Source organism: Myripristis murdjan, chromosome 16 (genome assembly GCF_902150065.1).
Source record: "Myripristis murdjan chromosome 16, fMyrMur1.1, whole genome shotgun sequence".
Taxonomy (NCBI): Eukaryota; Metazoa; Chordata; class Actinopteri; order Holocentriformes; family Holocentridae; genus Myripristis; species Myripristis murdjan.
The window spans coordinates 34,557,171-34,577,170 of record NC_043995.1 but is presented as its reverse complement, the minus strand read 5'-3'; the positions used below and the strand labels follow the sequence as shown (position 1 = coordinate 34,577,170).

At 48.4% G+C, this 20,000-nt stretch overlaps 2 protein-coding genes across 4 annotated transcripts in view; one reads left to right on the top strand and one right to left on the bottom strand.

Moving 5' to 3' along the window:
- Positions 1 to 9,580, bottom strand: part of ttc24 (tetratricopeptide repeat domain 24) — a 13,159-nt gene extending 3,579 nt beyond the window's left edge. For 2 of the 3 annotated variants that reach the window (XM_030071977.1, XM_030071978.1), the window contains exons 1-9: positions 9,464 to 9,580; positions 5,809 to 5,981; positions 5,360 to 5,653; positions 5,034 to 5,235; positions 3,584 to 3,790; positions 2,931 to 3,059; positions 2,413 to 2,534; positions 1,194 to 1,274; positions 190 to 260 (exon numbers count right to left, since the gene is read on the bottom strand). In XM_030071977.1, the coding sequence (XP_029927837.1) occupies positions 190 to 260; positions 1,194 to 1,274; positions 2,413 to 2,534; positions 2,931 to 3,059; positions 3,584 to 3,790; positions 5,034 to 5,235; positions 5,360 to 5,653; positions 5,809 to 5,981; positions 9,464 to 9,494 (1,310 nt within the window). In that variant the 5' untranslated portion in view covers positions 9,495 to 9,580. Of the gene's footprint in view, positions 1 to 189; positions 261 to 754; positions 887 to 1,193; positions 1,275 to 2,412; positions 2,535 to 2,930; positions 3,060 to 3,583; positions 3,791 to 5,033; positions 5,236 to 5,359; positions 5,654 to 5,808; positions 5,982 to 9,463 lie in introns of all 3 variants that reach the window. The other variant, XR_003929550.1, reaches the window with a different exon arrangement.
- Positions 9,581 to 15,643: 6,063 nt separating this feature from the next.
- Positions 15,644 to 20,000, top strand: part of syt11b (synaptotagmin XIb) — a 9,130-nt gene continuing 4,773 nt past the window's right edge. The window contains exon 1 of the mRNA XM_030071979.1: positions 15,644 to 15,852. Coding sequence (XP_029927839.1) covers positions 15,819 to 15,852 — 34 coding nt within the window. The 5' untranslated portion in view covers positions 15,644 to 15,818. The remainder of the gene's footprint in view (positions 15,853 to 20,000) is intronic.

Here is a 20,000-nt window from a genome sequence, read left to right as displayed (position 1 = left end):
CATCTTTCTTTTCATCTTCCTTTTCTCCACTTGTTGCTCAGAACTGCCAAAAACTGCCCGGCCCCGACCATCACACACACACACACACACACACACACACACACACACACACACACACACACACACACACACACACACACACACACACACACACACACACACAAGGTTGAAGGTGATTGGTGATCATACCTGTCAGGCTGTCTGGAGGGAAGGCTGAGTGGGCGTGGCCGGGGTGGGTGTGGCCTGAGAGGGCGTGGCCTCTGTCATTAGGAGCAGAAGAGCAGACAGCCAGAGGTCAAAGGTCAGGGGAGGCTTCACTGTTTTCTTGTCCCAGCGGTCTGTGCCCTTCACGTGCACCCACCTGCACAGGTGAACAGTCCCCCTAACCCTAACTCTCCCATTCCTCTGATGTTGCTCACCAGCGCCCCCTGTGGACCCCAGCGGCCCCCGTCCTGCCGCACTGAGGCTGTGACCTGTGACCTGTGAATCCTGTGTTCCCATGATGCCCTGTGTGAGTGCACGGGGCCGCGTGCTCTGCCTCCGTGTTGGTAAAGAGTCCCAGTCCCACACCTGTCACACCTGGACATGGACGTGCACTTCAGGTACATCACAAACGTGCACGGTTGGAAGAGGGGGGCGGAGGGATGTCACATGTTCCTGATGGTGTGACTTCTTAAAGACCCCGTGGCCTGAAAAATGCAATTTTGGTTGTTTTTGTGTGACAGGGACATAAATCCTGTCCCCTGCTTTTCACCTGTGATCAGTGGAGACGTGCCCACAGCCCCTTCTCTGAAACTGTCCCTGGAAAACGAGCAGATCGCACTTCCTGAGGTGAGGGGGGGTTAGGGGTCGTACGGTCGTCTAACATCGCGCTCAGGGTCCCGGTCTCACGGGTCCCGCAGGGTTTTAGATGGCAGCAGTTCAAAGTAGGGATGCACCGATACACAGAACACAGAACACAGAACACGGAACACAGAACACGAACACGGAACACGGAACACGGAACACAGAACACGGAGACGTGGTCAAACCAGGCTTTAGAGTCCAGACCTGCTCACACCCCTGACCACGGTCCGGTCCGGTCCAGTCTGGTCTGATCTAATGGGTCTGGGTCCAGTCTAGTCTGATATGGACTCTGTGGTGTGTGTGTGTGTGTGTGTGTGTGTGTGTGTGTGTGTGTGTGTGTGTGAGACCTGCAGGCCGGCGGTCAGACGCTGCTGCAGCGCGGCGGTCAGCTTGTCGACCAGACGATCTCGTGCAGCGCTCGGACAGTCCTGCATGGAAACATCACAACACACAGCGCGCGCTCTGATTGGCTCTTGAAACATAAAGCTTTATTTAAAATAAGACACTTTTCACTCACTGATGTTTGTTTTGAGTGACCAGACAGAGATTTACATCTGAACAAGGTCCACGTCTACTTAGTGCAGGTCAGTGTTGTGTCCAGCGGGGGCAGCACTGAGCTAAACAGCCTGCAGGTCAGTGTTGTGTCCAGCGGGGGCAGCACTGAGCTAAACAGCCTGCAGGTCAGTGTTGTGTCCAGCGGGGGCAGCACTGAGCTAAACAGCCTGCAGGTCAGTGTTGTGTCCAGCGGGGGCAGCACTGAGCTAAACAGCCTGCAGGTCAGTGTTGTGTCCAGCGGGGGCAGCACTGAGCTAAACAGCCTGCAGGTCAGTGTTGTGTCCAGCGGGGGCAGCACTGAGCTAAACAGCAGAATCTGTGTGGGTCAGTGGGGCTCAATGCTCTAAACTGATCAGTCCATTTGATCCAGATATTGATCAGTAACTGGACTGTTCCTGTCCATATTTCTGCTGCAGACAGGATTATAAACTGAGATTATAATCCATGGCTGTAAAATGCTGTGAGTGTGAGCAGATTAGCACTGGCATTGAGGCTCTGTGCTGCTGACTGGCTGCAGAACCACAGGAGAACCAATCATCTGCTTCCTAAATGTTCCACATTTCCTTCCTCTGAGCTCAGAGAAATGTGGAGCTTCTGAAGCAGCGGAGGAGCAGGATTATCATCTACAGAGCCGACACTCTGCTCAGCCTCTGCAGCGCCCCCTGCAGGAGGAGCAGGATTATCATCTACAGAGCTGACACTCTGCTCGGCCTCTGCAGCGCCCCCTGCAGGAGGAGCAGGATTATCATCTACAGAGCCGACACTCTGCTCAGCCTCTGCAGCGCCCCCTGCAGGAGGAGCAGGATTATCATCTACAGAGCCGACACTCTGCTCAGCCTCTGCAGCGCCCCCTGCAGGAGGAGCAGGATTATCATCTACAGAGCCGACACTCTGCTCAGCCTCTGCAGCGCCCCCTGCAGGAGGAGCCGACGCTCTGCTCTGTTTAGCCCAGGTTCAGGTTCTGTGGCGCCCCCTGCAGGTGGATCTCAGGTGTGTTGTGTCATGTGTCACCTGGCAGGAGCTCAGAGCAGCCAGGGCCTGTTTGTACAGCTCAGCAGCTTTCTGCAGCTTCTTCTGCTGCAGGTAGGAGTCTGCCAACGCCTCACACACCTGACACTGCCCTGCGTAATCATCTGCACACACACACACACACAACCACACACACACACACACACCCACAGACACACACACACACACACACACACACACACACACACACACACACATATAAGGGAAAAAAATGGGAAAATGTATGCCTACCATAAAATTACCCAAACAATTTGTAAAACAAAACAAAAACAACAACAAACCCAAAAAATCCACAGCAACTAAATAAATGAATCAAATCCAAAAATCAGTTTTTATGATCACAACACATCAAAGTGTTTCAATACGAGGCTCTAAAGGTCAAAAACAGACCAAAGATCCAGAATTATAAACACGGCCAGGCCGGCCTCTTATTATGGGATGGATTGTGATTTCAGATTTCTGCACAATAAAGACGGTCTCAGGTGAGTCAGGTGTGTCACCTGTGTCTCTGAAGGCCTGCAGGGCGTGGAGGAAGCTCTCGGCCGCCGCCTCCTCCTCACCCAGACGCCGACACGCCAACGCCAAGTTACTGAAACACCGAGCCTGATCCCCACGCCGGCCCAGGGAGCCTGCACACACACACACACACACACACACACACGCACACGCACACGCACACGCACACGCACACACACACACACACAAATATTCTCATACACCCATGTACATACACATACACACACACCGCGCACACGTGTGGACACACACACACACATACACATATGGTTTGTGTGTGTGTGTCTCACCGTGTGTGTGTGTGTGTGTGTGTGTCTCACCGTGTGTGTGTGTGTGTGTGTGTGTGTGTGTGAGTGTGTGAGTGTGTGTGTGCGTGTGTGTGTGTGTGTCTCACCGTGTGTGTGTGGGTGTCTCACCGTGTGTGTGTGTGTGTGTGTGTGTGTGTGTGTGTGTGTGTCTCACCGTGTGTGTGTGTGTGTGTGTGTCTCACCGTGTGTGTGTGTGTGTGTGTGTGTGTGTGTGTGTGTGTGTGTGTGTGTCTCACCGTGTGTGTGTGTGTGTGCGTGCGTGTCTCACCGTGTGTGTGTGTGTGTGTGTGTGTGTGTGTGTGTGTGTGTGTGTGTGTGTGTGTGTGTACCGTACAGCCTGGCGGCCTCTCTGCAGCAGCTCACTGCGTCTCTGTATCGGCCCTCTGAGTTCAGTGCGGCTCCCAGGTTGTGCAGGGCGGCGGCCAGCAGGGGGGGCCGGCGAGCGGCGGGCAGCACCGCCTGCCGGAAACACGACACCGCCTCCTGGAAACACCTGAGCCGGCTGTAGGCCACACCCACCGCCAGGTACAGCTCACCTGGCCACAGCAGAGCAGCACAGTGAGTTTTGAGGCTCTGAGCACACCTGAACGCACCTGAGAGCACCTGAACGCACCTGAGAGAACCTGAACGCACCTGAGAGCACCTGAACGCACCTGAGCGCACCTGAGAGAACCTGAACGCACCTGAGAGAACCTGAACACACCTGAACGCACCTGAACACACCTGAGCACACCTGAACGCACCTGAGCGCACCTGAACACACCTGAGAGAACCTGAACGCACCTGAGAGCACCTGAACACACCTGAGAGCACCTGAGAGAACCTGAGCGCACCTGAGAGCACCTGAACGCACCTGAGAGCACCTGAACACACCTGAGAGAACCTGAACACACCTGAGAGAACCTGAACACACCTGAGAGAACCTGAACACACCTGAGAGAACCTGAACACACCTGAGCCTTTCCCTCCCCCCCACAGGAAGAACCCAGTTTCCAGGTAGTTCTCTCGTCCCTGTCTGCTCGTGTCTTCAGGTCGTTTCTTGCTCAGGTTCCTGAGGCTGAAGGTTCTGGTTCTACCAGCGGTTCTGACAGAGATCCTAACAGCAGGTCTAACAGAGGCTCTAGCAGCGGTTCTGTGGGTTCTGTGTGGGTTCTCTGTGTGGGTTCTCTGTGTGGGTTCTGTGTGGGTTCTGTGGGTTCTGTGTGGGTTCTGTGTGGGTTCTGTGGGTTCTGTGTGGGTTCTGTGTGGGTTCTGTGGGTTCTGTGTGGGTTCTCTCTGTGGGTTCTGTGTGGGTTCTGTGGGTTCTGTGTGGGTTCTGTGTGGGTTCTGTGAGTTCTGTGGGTTCTGTGGGTTCTGTGTGGGTTCTCTGTGTGGGTTCTGTGTGGGTTCTCTGTGTGGGTTCTGTGGGTTCTGTGGGGGTTCTGTGGGGGTTCTGTGGGGGTTCTGTGGGTTCTGTGGGTTCTGCAGCTCATGAAGGCGGCCGGATGTTTCAGTTTAGAGCAGGGGTGTCCAGTCATGTCCCATGGAGGCCGAGAGGCTGCAGGTTTTCATTCCAGCCAAGACCTCCACCAGGTGACTTCACTGATCAGCTCCTCCTTCCTGATACAAGGTGAGCTGATCAGTGAAGTCACCTGGTGGAGGTCTTGGTTGGAATGAAAACCTGCAGCCTCTCGGCCTCCATGGGACATGATTGGACACCCCTGCTTTAGAGTTTCTGATCCGGATGCCGCTTTGCATTGTGGGTTGGAGGAATTCAAGATCAGAATACTCTGAAATTACCCAGAATCCTCGGCTCGGTGACGCTGTCCGCCAGACTCAGACACTCCGTCAGCACGCTGATGATGTCATCCTGGCTGAACTGATCTGATTGGACCATGTGGCTCCCCGCCTCTTTAAGAGCAACGGCTGCACAATCCAACATGGCCGCCACCCTGTAGCTCTCAGCCGCCCGCAGGAAACCCTGAACCGCCTGAGACCAGTCCTGACACACACACACACACACACACACACACACACACACACACACACACACACACACAGGTTCTGGTTGTGGTTCTGGGTTAGGGTTCTGGGTTCTGGGTTGTGGTTCTGGTTGTGGTTCTGACCTTCAGGCCGGCGTGCACCTGGCTCATCTCCATGCAGGCTCCGCCCTCGCTGGCTCCGTCGCCCTGGGACCGGTACAGCTGGGCGGCCCGAAGGAAGTGGGTGGCGGCGTCTCGGCCGTGCCCCAGTGCATTGTGGGCCACGGCCAGGTTGAACTGGAGGTCTGCGAGGCGGTGGGCCCGCGGGCCGGGCTGCGCTCGCCGCAGGAAGTCCAGCCCCCTCTGCGGCCGGCCGGCCTCCACGTAGGCGGCGCCCAGGTTGAAGGAGCAGGCCCGGCTGACCCGCGAGTCCTGCAGCTGCAAGGAGACACGCCGCATCACGCCCTGTGATGTCATCATGACATCACACTTCACTCCATCACATTCATTCACGTGTGTAAAAGCGTCAAGGTGAGTTCGCTCGACACGCGGAAGCAGCCGGAGAAACGCCGGCTGCTGATTGGCCGCCTCACCTCCGCCGAGGCCTTCAGGGCTTTCTTGAAGCAGCTCAGGGCGTCCCGCCTCCTCCCCGCCTGCAGGGCGGCGTGCCCGCCACGCGTCAGCGCCTCCACCTCCAACGGAGCATCTGCAGCCTTCATCCTCCTCCTCCTCCTCGCCTCCGCCTCAGACGCCATGTTGGCTCCAGCTGCAGAGAGGATGGAGACACAGAGAATTTCTGAATTAAAAAAACTTTATTTTACACAACACACAGAACAAGCTCACTGTCTCAGTTTGGAACAAGCCTTTGCATTTATAATGTGGCACTTTATTCATTTTATTGTTTATTTTAGTTTTTATTAAAAAAAAAGAGTAGACTGTTTTTCATTCAAACGTCTGATGTCTGGAAGAGCTCAGAAATAAAACTGTTAAAACATATTTTAGTTGCTTTTTGTGTGTTGATATAGATGTAACAGATTTTGTTAAATCGGCACATTATATCGTCTCATATTGATCGCAGGCCCTAAATCGAATCGAATCATATTGTGGCAAACTTTGTGATATCGGCAAATATCGTATCGTTCTCCAAAGAATCGATATCCTGTCGTATCGTGATGAAACTGGTGATTTACACCCCGAATCATAAGTTTGTCAAACATTTAAAAATGTGATGTGTAACTTACACTTTCCCCTGAGCAGCAGGTGACCAGGTGACCAGGTGACCAGGTGACCAGGTGACGTCACTGTGTCTGCCTAACCCTAACTCCAACATAACCCTAACTCCAACTTAACCCTAACCCTAACCCGACCCGCAGGGTTCCACTGGGCCGACCGACACAACAGTGAAAACACATGGAGTTTTTTTATTTACTCACAAACAAACAAAGTCCTGCATTGTTTGTGTGTGTGTGCTGTCATCAGCCCTAACCCTAACCCTAACCCTAACCCTAACACACTGATGTGACGATGTGATGATGTGATGAGGCTCAGCCTCAGCGGCCAAACCAAAACTGATGCAACAGTGACACCTGCTGGAGGAGAGAGGGAGGACCTGCTGCTGTGAGGTGGAGGCAACAGGCAGCTGATATTACCCTCCTGAATAAATAGTTATTGTTCAAATTACAGTTAAATCAAATTAAAATTAAATCACAGTTCATTAAATCTCCAGCTTCATGCATTCTGTGTCTGTTAATCTCATTAATATCAGTGGGAATCCTCGGCCTCGGCGGAGGGCATACGAGACGAGGTCACCGGCTCAGCGAGGTGTGTTGGGTCGTGTCATGAAGGCGGGGCTCTTTTGACCCGGCTTCATCGCCATGGTAACGCATTCTGCACACATAACCTGCTCCAGACCAGGTTATGTTCAGAGTTTCAACTTAAAATTGTCTTTTCTCCTGTTTGCTTCAGGTCCCGTCCCACTCTGAGGGAATTTCTGATGCTCGCTGCTTATTGGCTGCCAGGTTCGTCTGACGCTGCTGGAAGCGCATCTAATAAAAGATTCAAGGATTCAAGGAACTTAATTGTCATACCAGCTCACATTTACATGTTAGTGGTACGAAATTAGGACTCAGGTCCCGGTATAAGCCTAAATAAATAAATAAAGCAAGGTAAAAAAAAAAAAAAAAGAAGAAGTGTAAATATAAAATATATAAGTATAAACAGTATATATACATACACTACTCACAAAAAGTTAGGGATATTCGGCTTTCGGGTGAAATTTCAGGATGAACCTAAAATGCATTATAACCTTTCCAGGTGAACTTAATGTGACCTTCTGTAAACTTTTGAATGCACATGTCCAACTGTTCAATGTTTCAGTACTTTTTGCACAAGTTGCTGTTCTCTAACAAGGAGTTTAACGGCAAAATTCACATCAGGTGTTTGATGCTCCAGCTCATCGAGGTCGTATTATTAGGGAACGGCTGCTGGAGACTGGGGTACCTCAGATGGAGTGGCCTGCACTTTCTCAGACCTGAATCCCATAGAAAACCTATGGGATCAGCTGAGTGGCCGTGTAGAGGCTCGGAGCTCTGTACCCCAGAACCTCAATGTCCTGAGGGCCGCCCTTCAAGAAGAGTGGGATGCCATGCCTCAGCAGACAATAAGTCGACTTGTGAACAGCATGAGACGTCGCTGTCAAGCTGTAATTGATGCTCAAGGGCACATGACAAGTTATTGACACTGACATTTTTTGTTGTGGTATATCCACCACTGTTGTTGGCTTTTGTTTCAAGAAATTGTTTGAGATGAGGAAATCACCAGTGTATGCTTCTACTTAAATGCCCAACTTTCATGATATAATATCACTGTAGCGTGAACATTTTACATTTTCCATAAATTTCACCCAAAAGCCAAATATCCCTAACTTTTTGTGAGTAGTGTATAAACAATATGTATAAATATAAACAGTATGTATAAACTGGAGCTTGATGTTTAAACATAATTATACTCCTCACAACTCACCCCTACGGAATAACAGATATGTTCTGTCCAACTGCAAGTCATTGTTTTTGGGGACCTGGCTGGACAAAGGAATTTGGGCTGGAGCACATCTAATGGATGATCAGGGAAATATATTAACACATGAGGATTTTGGTGTTAAATATAACCTGCAGTGCAACTAAGGAGTACAAGAATGTAATAAAAGCCATTCCAACACCCTTTAAAACAATGACTCAACAAATGATGGTACATTCAGATGTTTTTAATTGAAGGTCTCTTGGTGTGGAGGGAGTCAGTTTGGGGAGTAATCTATTCTCTGATAAGTTTATTAGGAATATCCTGACTGCTCAATATGACCCCTGTCAGCTAAGAAGGAAATATGTTCTACGTGATTTCAATCCTGTGGAGGCAAGAATGATAAGAAAACGATATATATCATATCCAATTTCACAGAAAGCCAAAGAGGTCACTTTTAAAATACTAAATGATATATATCCTCCTAATCACTTCTTACATACAAGATTTAACTGGGACAATAATTCATGTGGATTTTGTGAGAGATATTGAAACTGTGGAACATATCTTCTTTGAATGTGAATATGTAATGGAATTTTGGTTAAGTTTTAAAAGCTGGCTGTTATCTAAACAAATTAATTGGCACCCTCTAAATTGGCTATCTGTAAAAGTTGGAGTGCAGTTAAAAGAAATGACTTCCTGGTAAACATTTAATTATTCTTGGAAAATATTTTATTCATAGACCTAATTTCTCAAAGTAAGACCCCACATCAGCGGATGGATAAACAATCTCAAATTATTCAAAAAAATCTCTGTATTACATGTCTTGCATTTTGAAGATTATTAAATTTAAAAAAAAAAAAAAAAAAAAAAAAAAAACTTGTATAAAACGGCCAGTCCTCCGGGCTTTTATTTTGATATATGCATGTACATCCGCGTCACCTGTCTGCGTGCCTCAAACAAACACGAGCAAAAGCAGGAATAAAGGAATCTGCACAAACAAATTAGGACTTTTTTTTTTTTTATTACTTTTTTTTTTCTGATTGCGACTACAAAAGCAGATATTTTCGTTTTTCCCGTTTTCAGTTTCAAACGGAAAAAAAAACGACTGAGCCGAAGGTACAACAGGTTGTGTCTCACCTGTGTGTGTGTGTGTGTGTGTGTGTGTGTGTGTGTGTGTGTGTGTGTGTGTGTGTGTGTGTGTGTGTGTGTGTGTGTGTGTGTCTGTCTCACCTGTGTGTGTGCAGCAGACAGTCGAGCTCATGTCCCGCTGTGAGGCTGCAGCTTCTTCCCCTCCGAGCCGAGGCGCATTTTGGCCTCCAGCTGCACGGACAGGAAGTGACGCTGTCTCCACCTGCTGCACGGACAGGAAGTGACGCTGTCTTCACCTGGAACCTGCCCTGCATTCCAATACTCACACTACCATACTATTTAGAAGGGGAAAAAAAGAATTAGCATGCATATTTCATACTAAACTACATACTTTGTAAGGGCAGTTGCAGTACATACTCTATACATACTCTACATACTAAAAGTAAAAAGTGTAAGTATGCAATTTGGAATGCAGGGCTTTCTTCTTCTTCTTCTTCTTCTTCTTCTTCTTCTTCTTCTTGAGTTTATTGGCGGTTGGCAAACATTGGATATGTATATATATATATATATATATGTTAAGGTTAAGTTAAGTGATTATATATATATATATATATATATATATATATATACACCAAATATATGGACCAAAATTCCTCCTGAGCAGGGCGAGGCGGAGCTGATGGCGGAGGAGGAAGAGGAGGAGTTTCAGGAGCAGACAGGAGCGGCGACGCAGGCCGGCCAGCTGGACGTCATCAACACTTTGTCCAGAGGAGACGCACAGAGTGTCCCCTCACGACCTAACCTGATCGGTAGTGCACACACACGCACACACACACACACACACACACACACACACACACACACACACACAATACAGCATTTTGGGTGCAGCTGTGCCCCAGCTTTGCTCAGGACGTCCCGCTCCTGCGCTGTTTTCTAACTTCTCTGTTTTCATTTTTTAATGTGTGTTTCATCACACTGCACATGAACTAACTCTACATGTGAGACGTGTGTGTGCATGAGTCGTGCTGTAGCTCCGGCATGTTTCCTCCTCCAGCAGAGCTTCTCATATATATACACCAAATATATGGACCAAAATTCCTCCTGATATGTGCGCAAACCTGGTAATGAACTACAAGAAACGTCTGACCTCTGCTTGCCAACAAGGGTTTTGCCACCAAGTACTAAGTCATGTTTTACTGAGGGATCAAATACTTATTTCACTCAATGAAATGCAAATCAGTGATATAATGTGATTTTCTGGATTTTCTTTTTGATATTCTATCTTTCACTGTTAAAATAAACCTACCATTAAAATTATAGTGTGTTCATTTCTTTGTCAGTGGGCAAACTTACAAAATCAGTGGGGATCAAATAATTATTTCCTCCACTGTATATATGTAATAAAAAAAAAACAACCCTCAGTTATTTGTATTTATGAAGGAAACAGCCCATGTCAACTATTTATTTCTTCCTCACAAACAAAAAACTATCAAATCAATGAATGTATGCAATATTTTGATATTATAATGCTGTTGTCTCCTTTGATCTTTCATGACTTGAAATGAAAATAAATTTTAAAAAATAATTCACGAGAGTGGGCCTGATGACCTCACACTGACCCCTGACCCCTGACCTTGACCTCTGACCCTAAAGACTGAAACACTGCACACATAAACACTGTGGGAGCTTGAGTTTGTGCTGACATCAACTTTTTCATAAGTCTGGGGTTGTGTCCTGCACACACCTGTCCCCACCTGTCCTGCACCTGTCCCCACCTGTCCTGCACCTGTCCCCACCTGTCCTGCACCCGTCCCCACCTGTCCTGCACCTGTCCCCACCTGTCCTGCACCTGCACACACCTGTCCTGCACACACCTGTCCCCACCTGTCCTGCACCTGTCCCCACCTGTCCTGCACCTGCACACACCTGTCCTGCACCTGCATCCACCTGTCCTGCACCTGCACACACCTGTCCTGCACCTGCACACACCTGTCCTGCACCTGCACACACCTGTCCTGCACCTGCACACACCTGTCCTGCACAGACCCGTGTTCAAGGGCGGGCTTTAGGGGGCTGTGACGTTGTACTACAGTCGCTTTAAGTTAAATCTCCACTTCGCCGCTTCGCTGTGAGTGAGCCCTGAAGAGGCAGGAAGAAACACCTGAAGTCGGTTGGCTCTAACACAACATTACGGTGACGGTCTGGACTTCCTTTAGTTTTCTGTCTGCTAGCTAGCTAGTAGCTCCAGACTCCACAAAGCTGCACTCTGACGTCAGCTCTGAAATGACTGCGAGGCTGAAGAGACTGAAGCTGGAGGTGGATTACAAAGCTTCTTCACACCCTGAGCTGACCTGCGAGCTTCCAGGCAGAAGGTAGGCTACGGTTATCTACTTTCTCTCTCTCTCTCTCTCTCTCTCTCTCTCTCTCGTGTGGTTGATCAATTTGGTCGTTTCATTCAAACAGTCGAATACACAGATTATAAATAACTGGTTGTGTGCAAGTTTAGAAATGGATATTTTGCTGATTGCATTGTTCATTATTGTTCTTTATTTTTCAAATGCTGCAAACCCTGTGTTGTTGAGAGATCCAGGTGAATCTATTGATCTGTTGATTGACGTGACTGTTGAGTAAACCCTGTTGAGACGCAGCAGGTGAATGTGAACTCTGTGTCATACATGATACATGCCATGTTGGCGTGATCACTGTTTTTATTATTTGTAAAAATGTGATTATACAACTATTACCAACAAAATAAAATGTATAATCAAAATGTATTCATACATTGGGCATTTCACTCTCAAAATATCAAAGTTTTTTGCTAGTATTCTCTCCGTTTCAGTGGAAATACATGAGATCTGACGGTAACTAGTCCTTATCAGCAGCCAACTTGGGCTTATCATGTTTTTTTGGGCTTATCTAGACATCATGATTTCCCCAAACTGAATAAATACACACACAGCAACACAAAACTGCTCTGCTAGCTCAATCATGTCATAACTAGAATATTCGCTGGAAAAAATCTTTTTTTCATGGACTGATAGTTATACTTCTACCGACTTCTCAGTCATTTTTAATCTAACAGGTACTGTGATAGCGACTCAGCAGCACAACTGATCTTTATTTACAACCAACTTATATGAACAGTTATATTTAAATACAGGCTACTGCTTTCCAGTGTCGGCGCCACAACAAACATCTGTCTTTTCATAAACTCACCAGCAGATGTTTTATTTCAGCTGGGGGTGTGTCACTCCAATTTAACGTCAGCTCTGATTAATGTGGCTAAGCAGCAAAAGTAAGGACAGTAAGCAGTCACATTAAGGCTGAACAGAGTTATAGAATCACCTTTTCAGGCTGTTATCAATTTACCTCTGAAATAAAGACCACAGTTTTCACAGATGTGTTGATTTATTAAATGTTCATTTCAATGTACAGATGCAAACAAATTGACAAATTAATTCAATCAATGGCCTAGGAAACTCATAAAGACTAAAAAAAATTAATAACAATTAATAGGCTAATTAATAACTGATAACATTAACACATTAATAACAAGAACAAAGTTACAGCCGCACATCTCCGTGGAAAATCTGACAGGTACTGTCCGTGGTGCTGAATCCGCCTCAGCAGGTACTGTCCGTGGTGCTGAATCTGCTCAGCAGGCCCTGTCCGTGGTGCTGAATCCGCCTCAGCAGGTACTGTCCATGGTGCTGAATCTGCCTCAGCGGGTACTGTCCATGGTGCTGAATCTGCCTCAGCAGGTACTGTCCGTGGTGCTGAATCCACCTCAGCAGGTACTGTCCGTGGTGCTGAATCCGCCTCAGCAGGTACTGTCCGTGGTGCTGAATCCACCTCAGCAGGTACTGTCCGTGGTGCTGAACCTGCTGAGGAATTTCATTCTCTTTATTATAGAAATTAAAGCTCCATAAAATTCACAGAGGATCTTGTTCAGCTCTTCTTTCCTTACAGGTGAGAAATCAGCTGTTTGCCCGGTGTTTGTCAGGTAGTCTTGTAGACATTTGACGGCCCAAGACATTGACCGGGCCGTACCGGCTTCATTTCCTGACCTCTCCAGCTGATCCAGCTCTTCACTCGTCTCTCTCGCGTATCTCTCCTTTTTCTCTTCTGTCTTGTCTTCCTCATTCAGCCATTTATCCAAACTTAGGTCGCCAAAGAAATCAAAACTGACAACAAAACAGTCCAATATGCAGGTTGACAAGGTTGACAGCGCCTTTGATGCGGGTTTCGATGAAACATTTCGTGTTGCCAAGGAAACCACACAGACTCAGGCAATAAGATATAGGCGGAGTAATATTTTCAGTGATGAGGTATTTTTCAATTGTCATGCTCATTTGAGCACCATCTAAACGTCTAATTGACCAATCAGATCGCTCTGTTGGATCTATGTGAGATAGGTATTTCTTATGAATGTGCTATGCAATTTGAGTTCTGCTGCGTTAATTGACCCTTGGCCATGCCAAGGACCACACCGCACGTTACTGTCTGTCTATCTATCTATCTATCTATCTATCTATCTATCTATCTATAGAAGTGGCAGAAGTAAGCAGCTTCTTTTGCCCAGATGCTCCACAGAAAGACTCAGGAAGTCCTTTGTTCCTGCAGCAACCAGGCTTTTCAATTTGGACTGCTGATGTCATGTCTTGCAGCTTGCTGCCCCCCGTCATTTCTTTCTGGATACAGGTCTGGTCCTGCACCTGCACACACCTGTCCTGCACCTGTCCTACACCTGCACATACCTGGATCTGGATCTGGATCTGGGTCTGGATCTGGATCTTGGTCTGGATCTGTGTCTAAAAGCAGAGGAGATTTTTTTTATTCCTGAGCTGTAACTGTTTAATGTTCTGTTTTGTTCTTTTATCTTTTTTAAATCTTTTTTCTTGGGTTTAATTCTGTGTTGTCTTGGTTTTGCCTCTCAGAGCTGCAGGCTCTATGAAAAACACAGGAACAACAACAACAACAACAACAACAACAATAACTATAAAAACGGTTCAAAAAGGTCAGAATTTCGAAGACCTTACAATTACTAACATTGGTTTCTTCAAATATAGATGTACATTTTATTATTTTATTGTTTATTAGAGTTATATGTGTAAATATAGATGAAATGTCTCTGTTTATTAGTGGAATATAGATTTACAGCTCGTGCTTTTCTCTGTTTAAACACACACGGTTACTGTTTCTCACAGCTTTCCATTTAAATTAAAAAATGTTTGTCTTTATTACAGACAATTAAACAGAAATGTACATTTTATATAAATATAGAAAAAACAAATCCTCTTTATCACGTTAGTCTCTTCAGACATAATCACACAACTTCTGTTTATGACCGAATTCAAGCTCAAGGCAGATATAACTCCATTTATCATCTGTTATCTGTTTATTACCTGTTTATCATCTGTTTACCATTTGTTTATCTGCTCGTTGTGGTGATTCAGCGGAGGGGGCGGGGCCTCTGCTCCCGCGAGGACCAGTCCAAAGAGGGGGAGAGAGGAAAGATGTCTCACTCTGTCTGGTTTTTCTGTCAGATCAAACTGATGAGATGTTTTCTTCCTCTGGTAAAAAGAAAAGTCGATGGAATGAATCACTGATGACATCAGGAGCTAAAATTTCCATGTTTATATTTGCTGTGAATTAAATTATTTTGCTGCCCATATCAGACTGGTTGCCATGGTAATGACAGCACCTGTTTGGACTCATTTCCACTGCAAACAAACATGAAAAAGGAAAAAAAAGATAAAACACAGGAAAAAGCTTTCAGTTCCACATGGTTCCTGTTCCACATGCGAGCCAACAGAACCCTGTGGGCGGGGCTACTGCTCTGTTTTCCTCTGATTGGCTACACAGTCAAGAGGACACAGCGTGTCAGAATTCACACTCAGGCAGAGGCAGGCTGTTGGAAACAGAAACATGAGCAAAAAAGCCCATGGTGTGAAGAGCAGGTGTGGGGGCGGAGCCTGACAGGTATAGGGCGGGGCCTGACAGGTGTGGGGGCGGGGCCTGACAGGTATAGGGCGGGGCCTGACAGGTGTGGGGGCGAGAGATAATTTGCTTGATGTACTTGACTTGGACTGTGATGGTACTGATGCCACATGTGTGTGTGTGTGTGTGTGTGTGTGTGTGTGTGTGTGTCGTCCCTCGGCCCCCGGCTCCGCCCACTCGGTCTCCCTGCAGGACCGGCTGCTCTGTCACGCGGAGTGACACCTCTTGTCTGTAGAGGATCTTCGGCCGGTCTCATCGCGAGCTCCTCCGCGCAGCCTCCCTGCATCCCGGGCGCGAGCATCAGTGCGCAGCAGGCTGGACGGCGCGAGGCACGGACGGGCGGCAGTGACGGACACATGCAGGTGCTCTGCGACACGGCTCGCGCTCCCCGCTGACTCTCCTCTCTCCGCGCGGAGCGGCTCGCGCTCTCCTGCTCAGCTCCCCGCTCCCGCAGCGGCACCGCATCCTCCCGCATCCCGCCCGCATCCACAAAATGGCGGACATCACCGAGCTGCGACCCGCCTATGGTGAGAGCCAGGCCTGTGTGTGTGTGTGTGTGTGTGTGTGTGTGTGTGTGTGTGTGTGTGTGTGTGTGTGTGTGTGTGTGTGTGTGTGTTCATATGTCGTCGTGTCGTGTTTTCTGAGTCCGGAGCGTCGAAGTGAGCGGACATGTTCACACCCAGAGGCAGCAGGCCGTGTGTGTGTGTGTGTGTGTGTGTGTGTGTGTGTGTGTGTGTGTGTGTGTGTGTTGGTGTTCTGCTGTCTGATATCTGCAGTAATGTAAAATGCACAGGGCAAACGGTAAGTGACACCATATTTCACAATAAAAGGCCTCGGAGCTGTAAACTCTTTGATCCCAAAGATGAGAATCGGCCTCATTGTGGCAGGAATGCGCGTGCGCACGGGGCGTCTCTCTCTCAAAGTGCATCATGCGCGGGTACGTGCGCGTGCGGCCGGGTGGGTTAGGGGGTGACGTCATGTCTGTTTCCCAGCTCTTTGTGTGTGTGTGTGTGTGTGTGTGTGTGTGTGTGTGTGTGTGTGTGTGTGTGTGTGTGTGTGTGCGCGCGCGTGTGTTCTGTGCTGGCAGCGGGGTGTCTTCACACACGCGCGCGCGCGGTACCGGAACACGAGCAGCTGCTGTTTATTCTGATTTATTGTTGTTTATTTTTATTAATAATTTTATTTTTTCCTGTCTGGTCTCTGTCCTGCCTGTGTGTGTGTGTGTGTGTGTGTGTGTGTGTGTGTGTGTGTGTGTGTGTGTGTGTGTGTGTGTGTTACATAATCAAACTGCCAGGGAAGGAGGAGTTTACAAATAATGATTTTTTTTTTTTTACTTGGATGACGTTTATATTTTATATCTCCATGCTGACCCTGAATCAGTTCTTTGGCCATAATTTAAATGCGTTTTCAATTTTTAACTTTTCTTTTCTTTTTTTTACACAAAAGTCAAATTAAAACACAGTGTGACTGAATTTAATTACAATACACGAGTTATTATAATTTTTATTTTTAAATTGAACTTAATTTGATTTCTGAATTTATGAAATTTTTTTTTGATGAGTTTCACAAACTGAAGACTTCACCTGTCCAGGTGCAGAAAACACACACCTGTGTTCAGAGAGAGCAGGATAAAACAGGCTGATCTCAGGCCAGCTGACGTTACCTGTTCAAACAGACGAGCACACCTGTACAGTCAGGGAGGCTCTGCACTTTTCATCAGTTACAGTCTCCAGGCTGGGCTCACTGGTCCCAGGTCAGTTGTTGTTGCTGTCAGTGTCAGTGGGAGTTAGTGGTTTTATTCTAATCTGGCTGCTGTTTGTCAGATTAGCTCTTCACTTTGTGGAGGCAGAGACTCCCAGTCACACACACACACACACACACACACAGTTTAGTCTGTAACAACACAACATCGTTTTCTCTGGTCCGTTTTTTTATTTTCATTTAAGCTAAAATGTTTGTAGTTTAGTTTTAGGGAACTAGGAGAACCTTGCAGTAGAAAAGCGGTTCTCAACCTGCGGTCCAGGGGCCTCCAGGGGTCGTTCGGAGGCTTTACACAGATGAGTCTCAGTGTTTCAGTCAGCAGCTGTTCCTGGTGTGAACTCACTAAATCTAACTACCATCTGGATGAGCTGGACAGGTGAGCCTGTGCAGGTGAGCTGCTCTGTTCTCAGCACGGCTACTCTGCTGAACCTGAATCTCAATCAAATGCTTTATTGATCCCTAACCCTAAATCTATACATACATACAAACGTACATACAAACAAACAAACATATATCTATACATACAAACAAACATACATACAAACAAACATATATCCATTTCTATATGTATCTGTCATTCTGTCTATAATTAGGTAGGCAGGTAGATATGATTGTAAACACTTTTATTTTTTAAGCCCAGGTGTGGCTGCACCTTTGTTTCTGCGTTCCTCCCCATGGTGGCGCTGTTCTCCTCTGTGTCTCCCTGCACCTGTGCAGCCTCTCGCCCCGACGCACCTGAATACTTCTGAAAAGGGTTTGGCAGAACCACCTGTCCCCACCTGTCCCCACATGTCCCCACCTGTTCTCACCTGTCCCCACCTGTCCCCACATGTCCCCACCTGTCCCCACCTGTCCCCACCTGTTCTCACCTGTCCCCACCTGTTCCCACCTGTCCCCACCTGTCCCCACCTGTCCCCACCTGTTCTCACCTGTCCCCACCTGTCCCCACATGTCCCCACCTGTCCCCACCTGTCCCCACCTGTACACCTGAACCTGCCAACACACATTTTTCAAGAATTGCTTTTTCTTGGCGATAAAGAACTGAGAGCCTGACTCTGCTTCAGCGTTTTGATTTATCGCTGAGCTTCACATCACACAATCAAAAGGTTCTTTACAAAATAAGACAACAGAATGTTTTACATGGAGATCATCTGCCGTTATCGGTTCATCCTGGATGTGATGTGATGGGCGCTCCAACGCTCCAGACACAGCAGGATTTATTGATTTATTTATTGATTAATTGATTTGGATCCCCATCTGTCACCACCAAGATAGCAACATCACAGAAAACATGACATCATCACAGAAAACATGACATCATAACAAAACAAAACTATATTACATCTGTAAAGACGAAAAGAAAACAAAAACGATCAGGTTAGCGCCGCGCTCACTGCTGTTGTGTCGGTCGTGTGTGTGAACAGATCTGTCCTTCACAGATCTGTGTGTGAACAGATCTGTCCTTCACAGATCTGTGTGTGAACAGATCTGTCCTTCACAGATCTGCGTGTGAACAGATCTGTCCTTCACAGATCTGTGTGTGAACAGATCTGTCCTTCACAGATCTGCGTCCCCGACAGGCCGCTCACGTCCACTCATCACCACCAAGATGAAAAAATTTCAAATCAAAATTTTCCTCGCCGTCCTCCGTCCTCAGCTGTGGTCCGGCCCGACGCCCCGACACACAGAAACTCTCAGCAGCTGGACTGTCAGCTGATGGTCAGATCAGAGTGAAGAGACACACAAACTGTCCGCCTGCAGGGGGCGCTGCAGGGGAGCAGGGGGCGCTGCAGGGGAGCAGGGGGAGCTGCAGGGGGCGCTGCAGGGGAGCAGGGGGCGCTGCAGGGGAGCAGGGGGAGCTGCAGGGGGCGCTGCAGGGGGAGCTGCAGGGGGCGCTGCAGGGGAGCAGGGGGAGCTGCAGGGGGCGCTGCAGGGGGCGCTGCAGGGGAGCAGGGGGCGCTGCAGGGGGAGCTGCAGGGGAGCAGGGGGCGCTGCAGGGGGAGCTGCAGGGGAGCAGGGGGCGCTGCAGGGGAGCAGGGGGCGCTGCAGGGGAGCAGGGGGCGCTGCAGGGGAGCAGGGGGCGCTGCAGGGGAGCTCCTCTAAAAACACGAGGCAAGACGTTTTGTTTTGTCAACATGCAGGTGGTTTATTCCTCCTTATAAAAGTCAGAGGCAGCAGCTGCTCTGAAACACTTTGTGTCTGATACCAGACGAGTCTCTGCAGGTGGATCTGATCTCCTGAGCGGAGAACCCGACCTCTCAGCCGCTGGAATAATCCACTAATCTGAGCTGAAGGGGACGGGCGGAGCCAGAACACCTGGTACACACCTGCTGGTACACACCTGCTGCTGGTACACACCTGCAGCTGGTACACACCTGCTGCTGGTACACACCTGCAGCTGGTACACACCTGCTGCTGGTACACACCCGCGGCTGGTACACACCCGCTGCTGGTACACACCTGCAGCTGGTACACACCCGCTGCTGGTACACACCCGCAGCTGGTACACACCCGCAGCTGGTACACACCCGCAGCTGGTACACACCCGCTGCTGGTACACACCTGCAGCTGGTACACACCTGCAGCTGGTACACACCTGCAGCTGGTACACACCTGCTGCCTGGAAACAACAGCTCAGGTTTTACGTGGAAGGAGGACGAGCAAAGTGTCTCTCTCTCTGAAATGATGTGTGTATTTGCATAGAGAGGTGGGCAGGTGAGACAGGTGGAGACCCAGGTGGGACAGCCTAGGTGGGACAGACCCAGGTGGGACAGACGCAGGTGGGACAGCCCAGGTGGGACAGCCCAGGTGGATCTGGTCGGGCTGGTTGGGTTTGAGCAGGCAGAGCATCAGGATCTGCTGCATCTGCAAGCCAAACAGTTTAGTGAGCTACTGAGAGCCCTGGAGCTGTGTG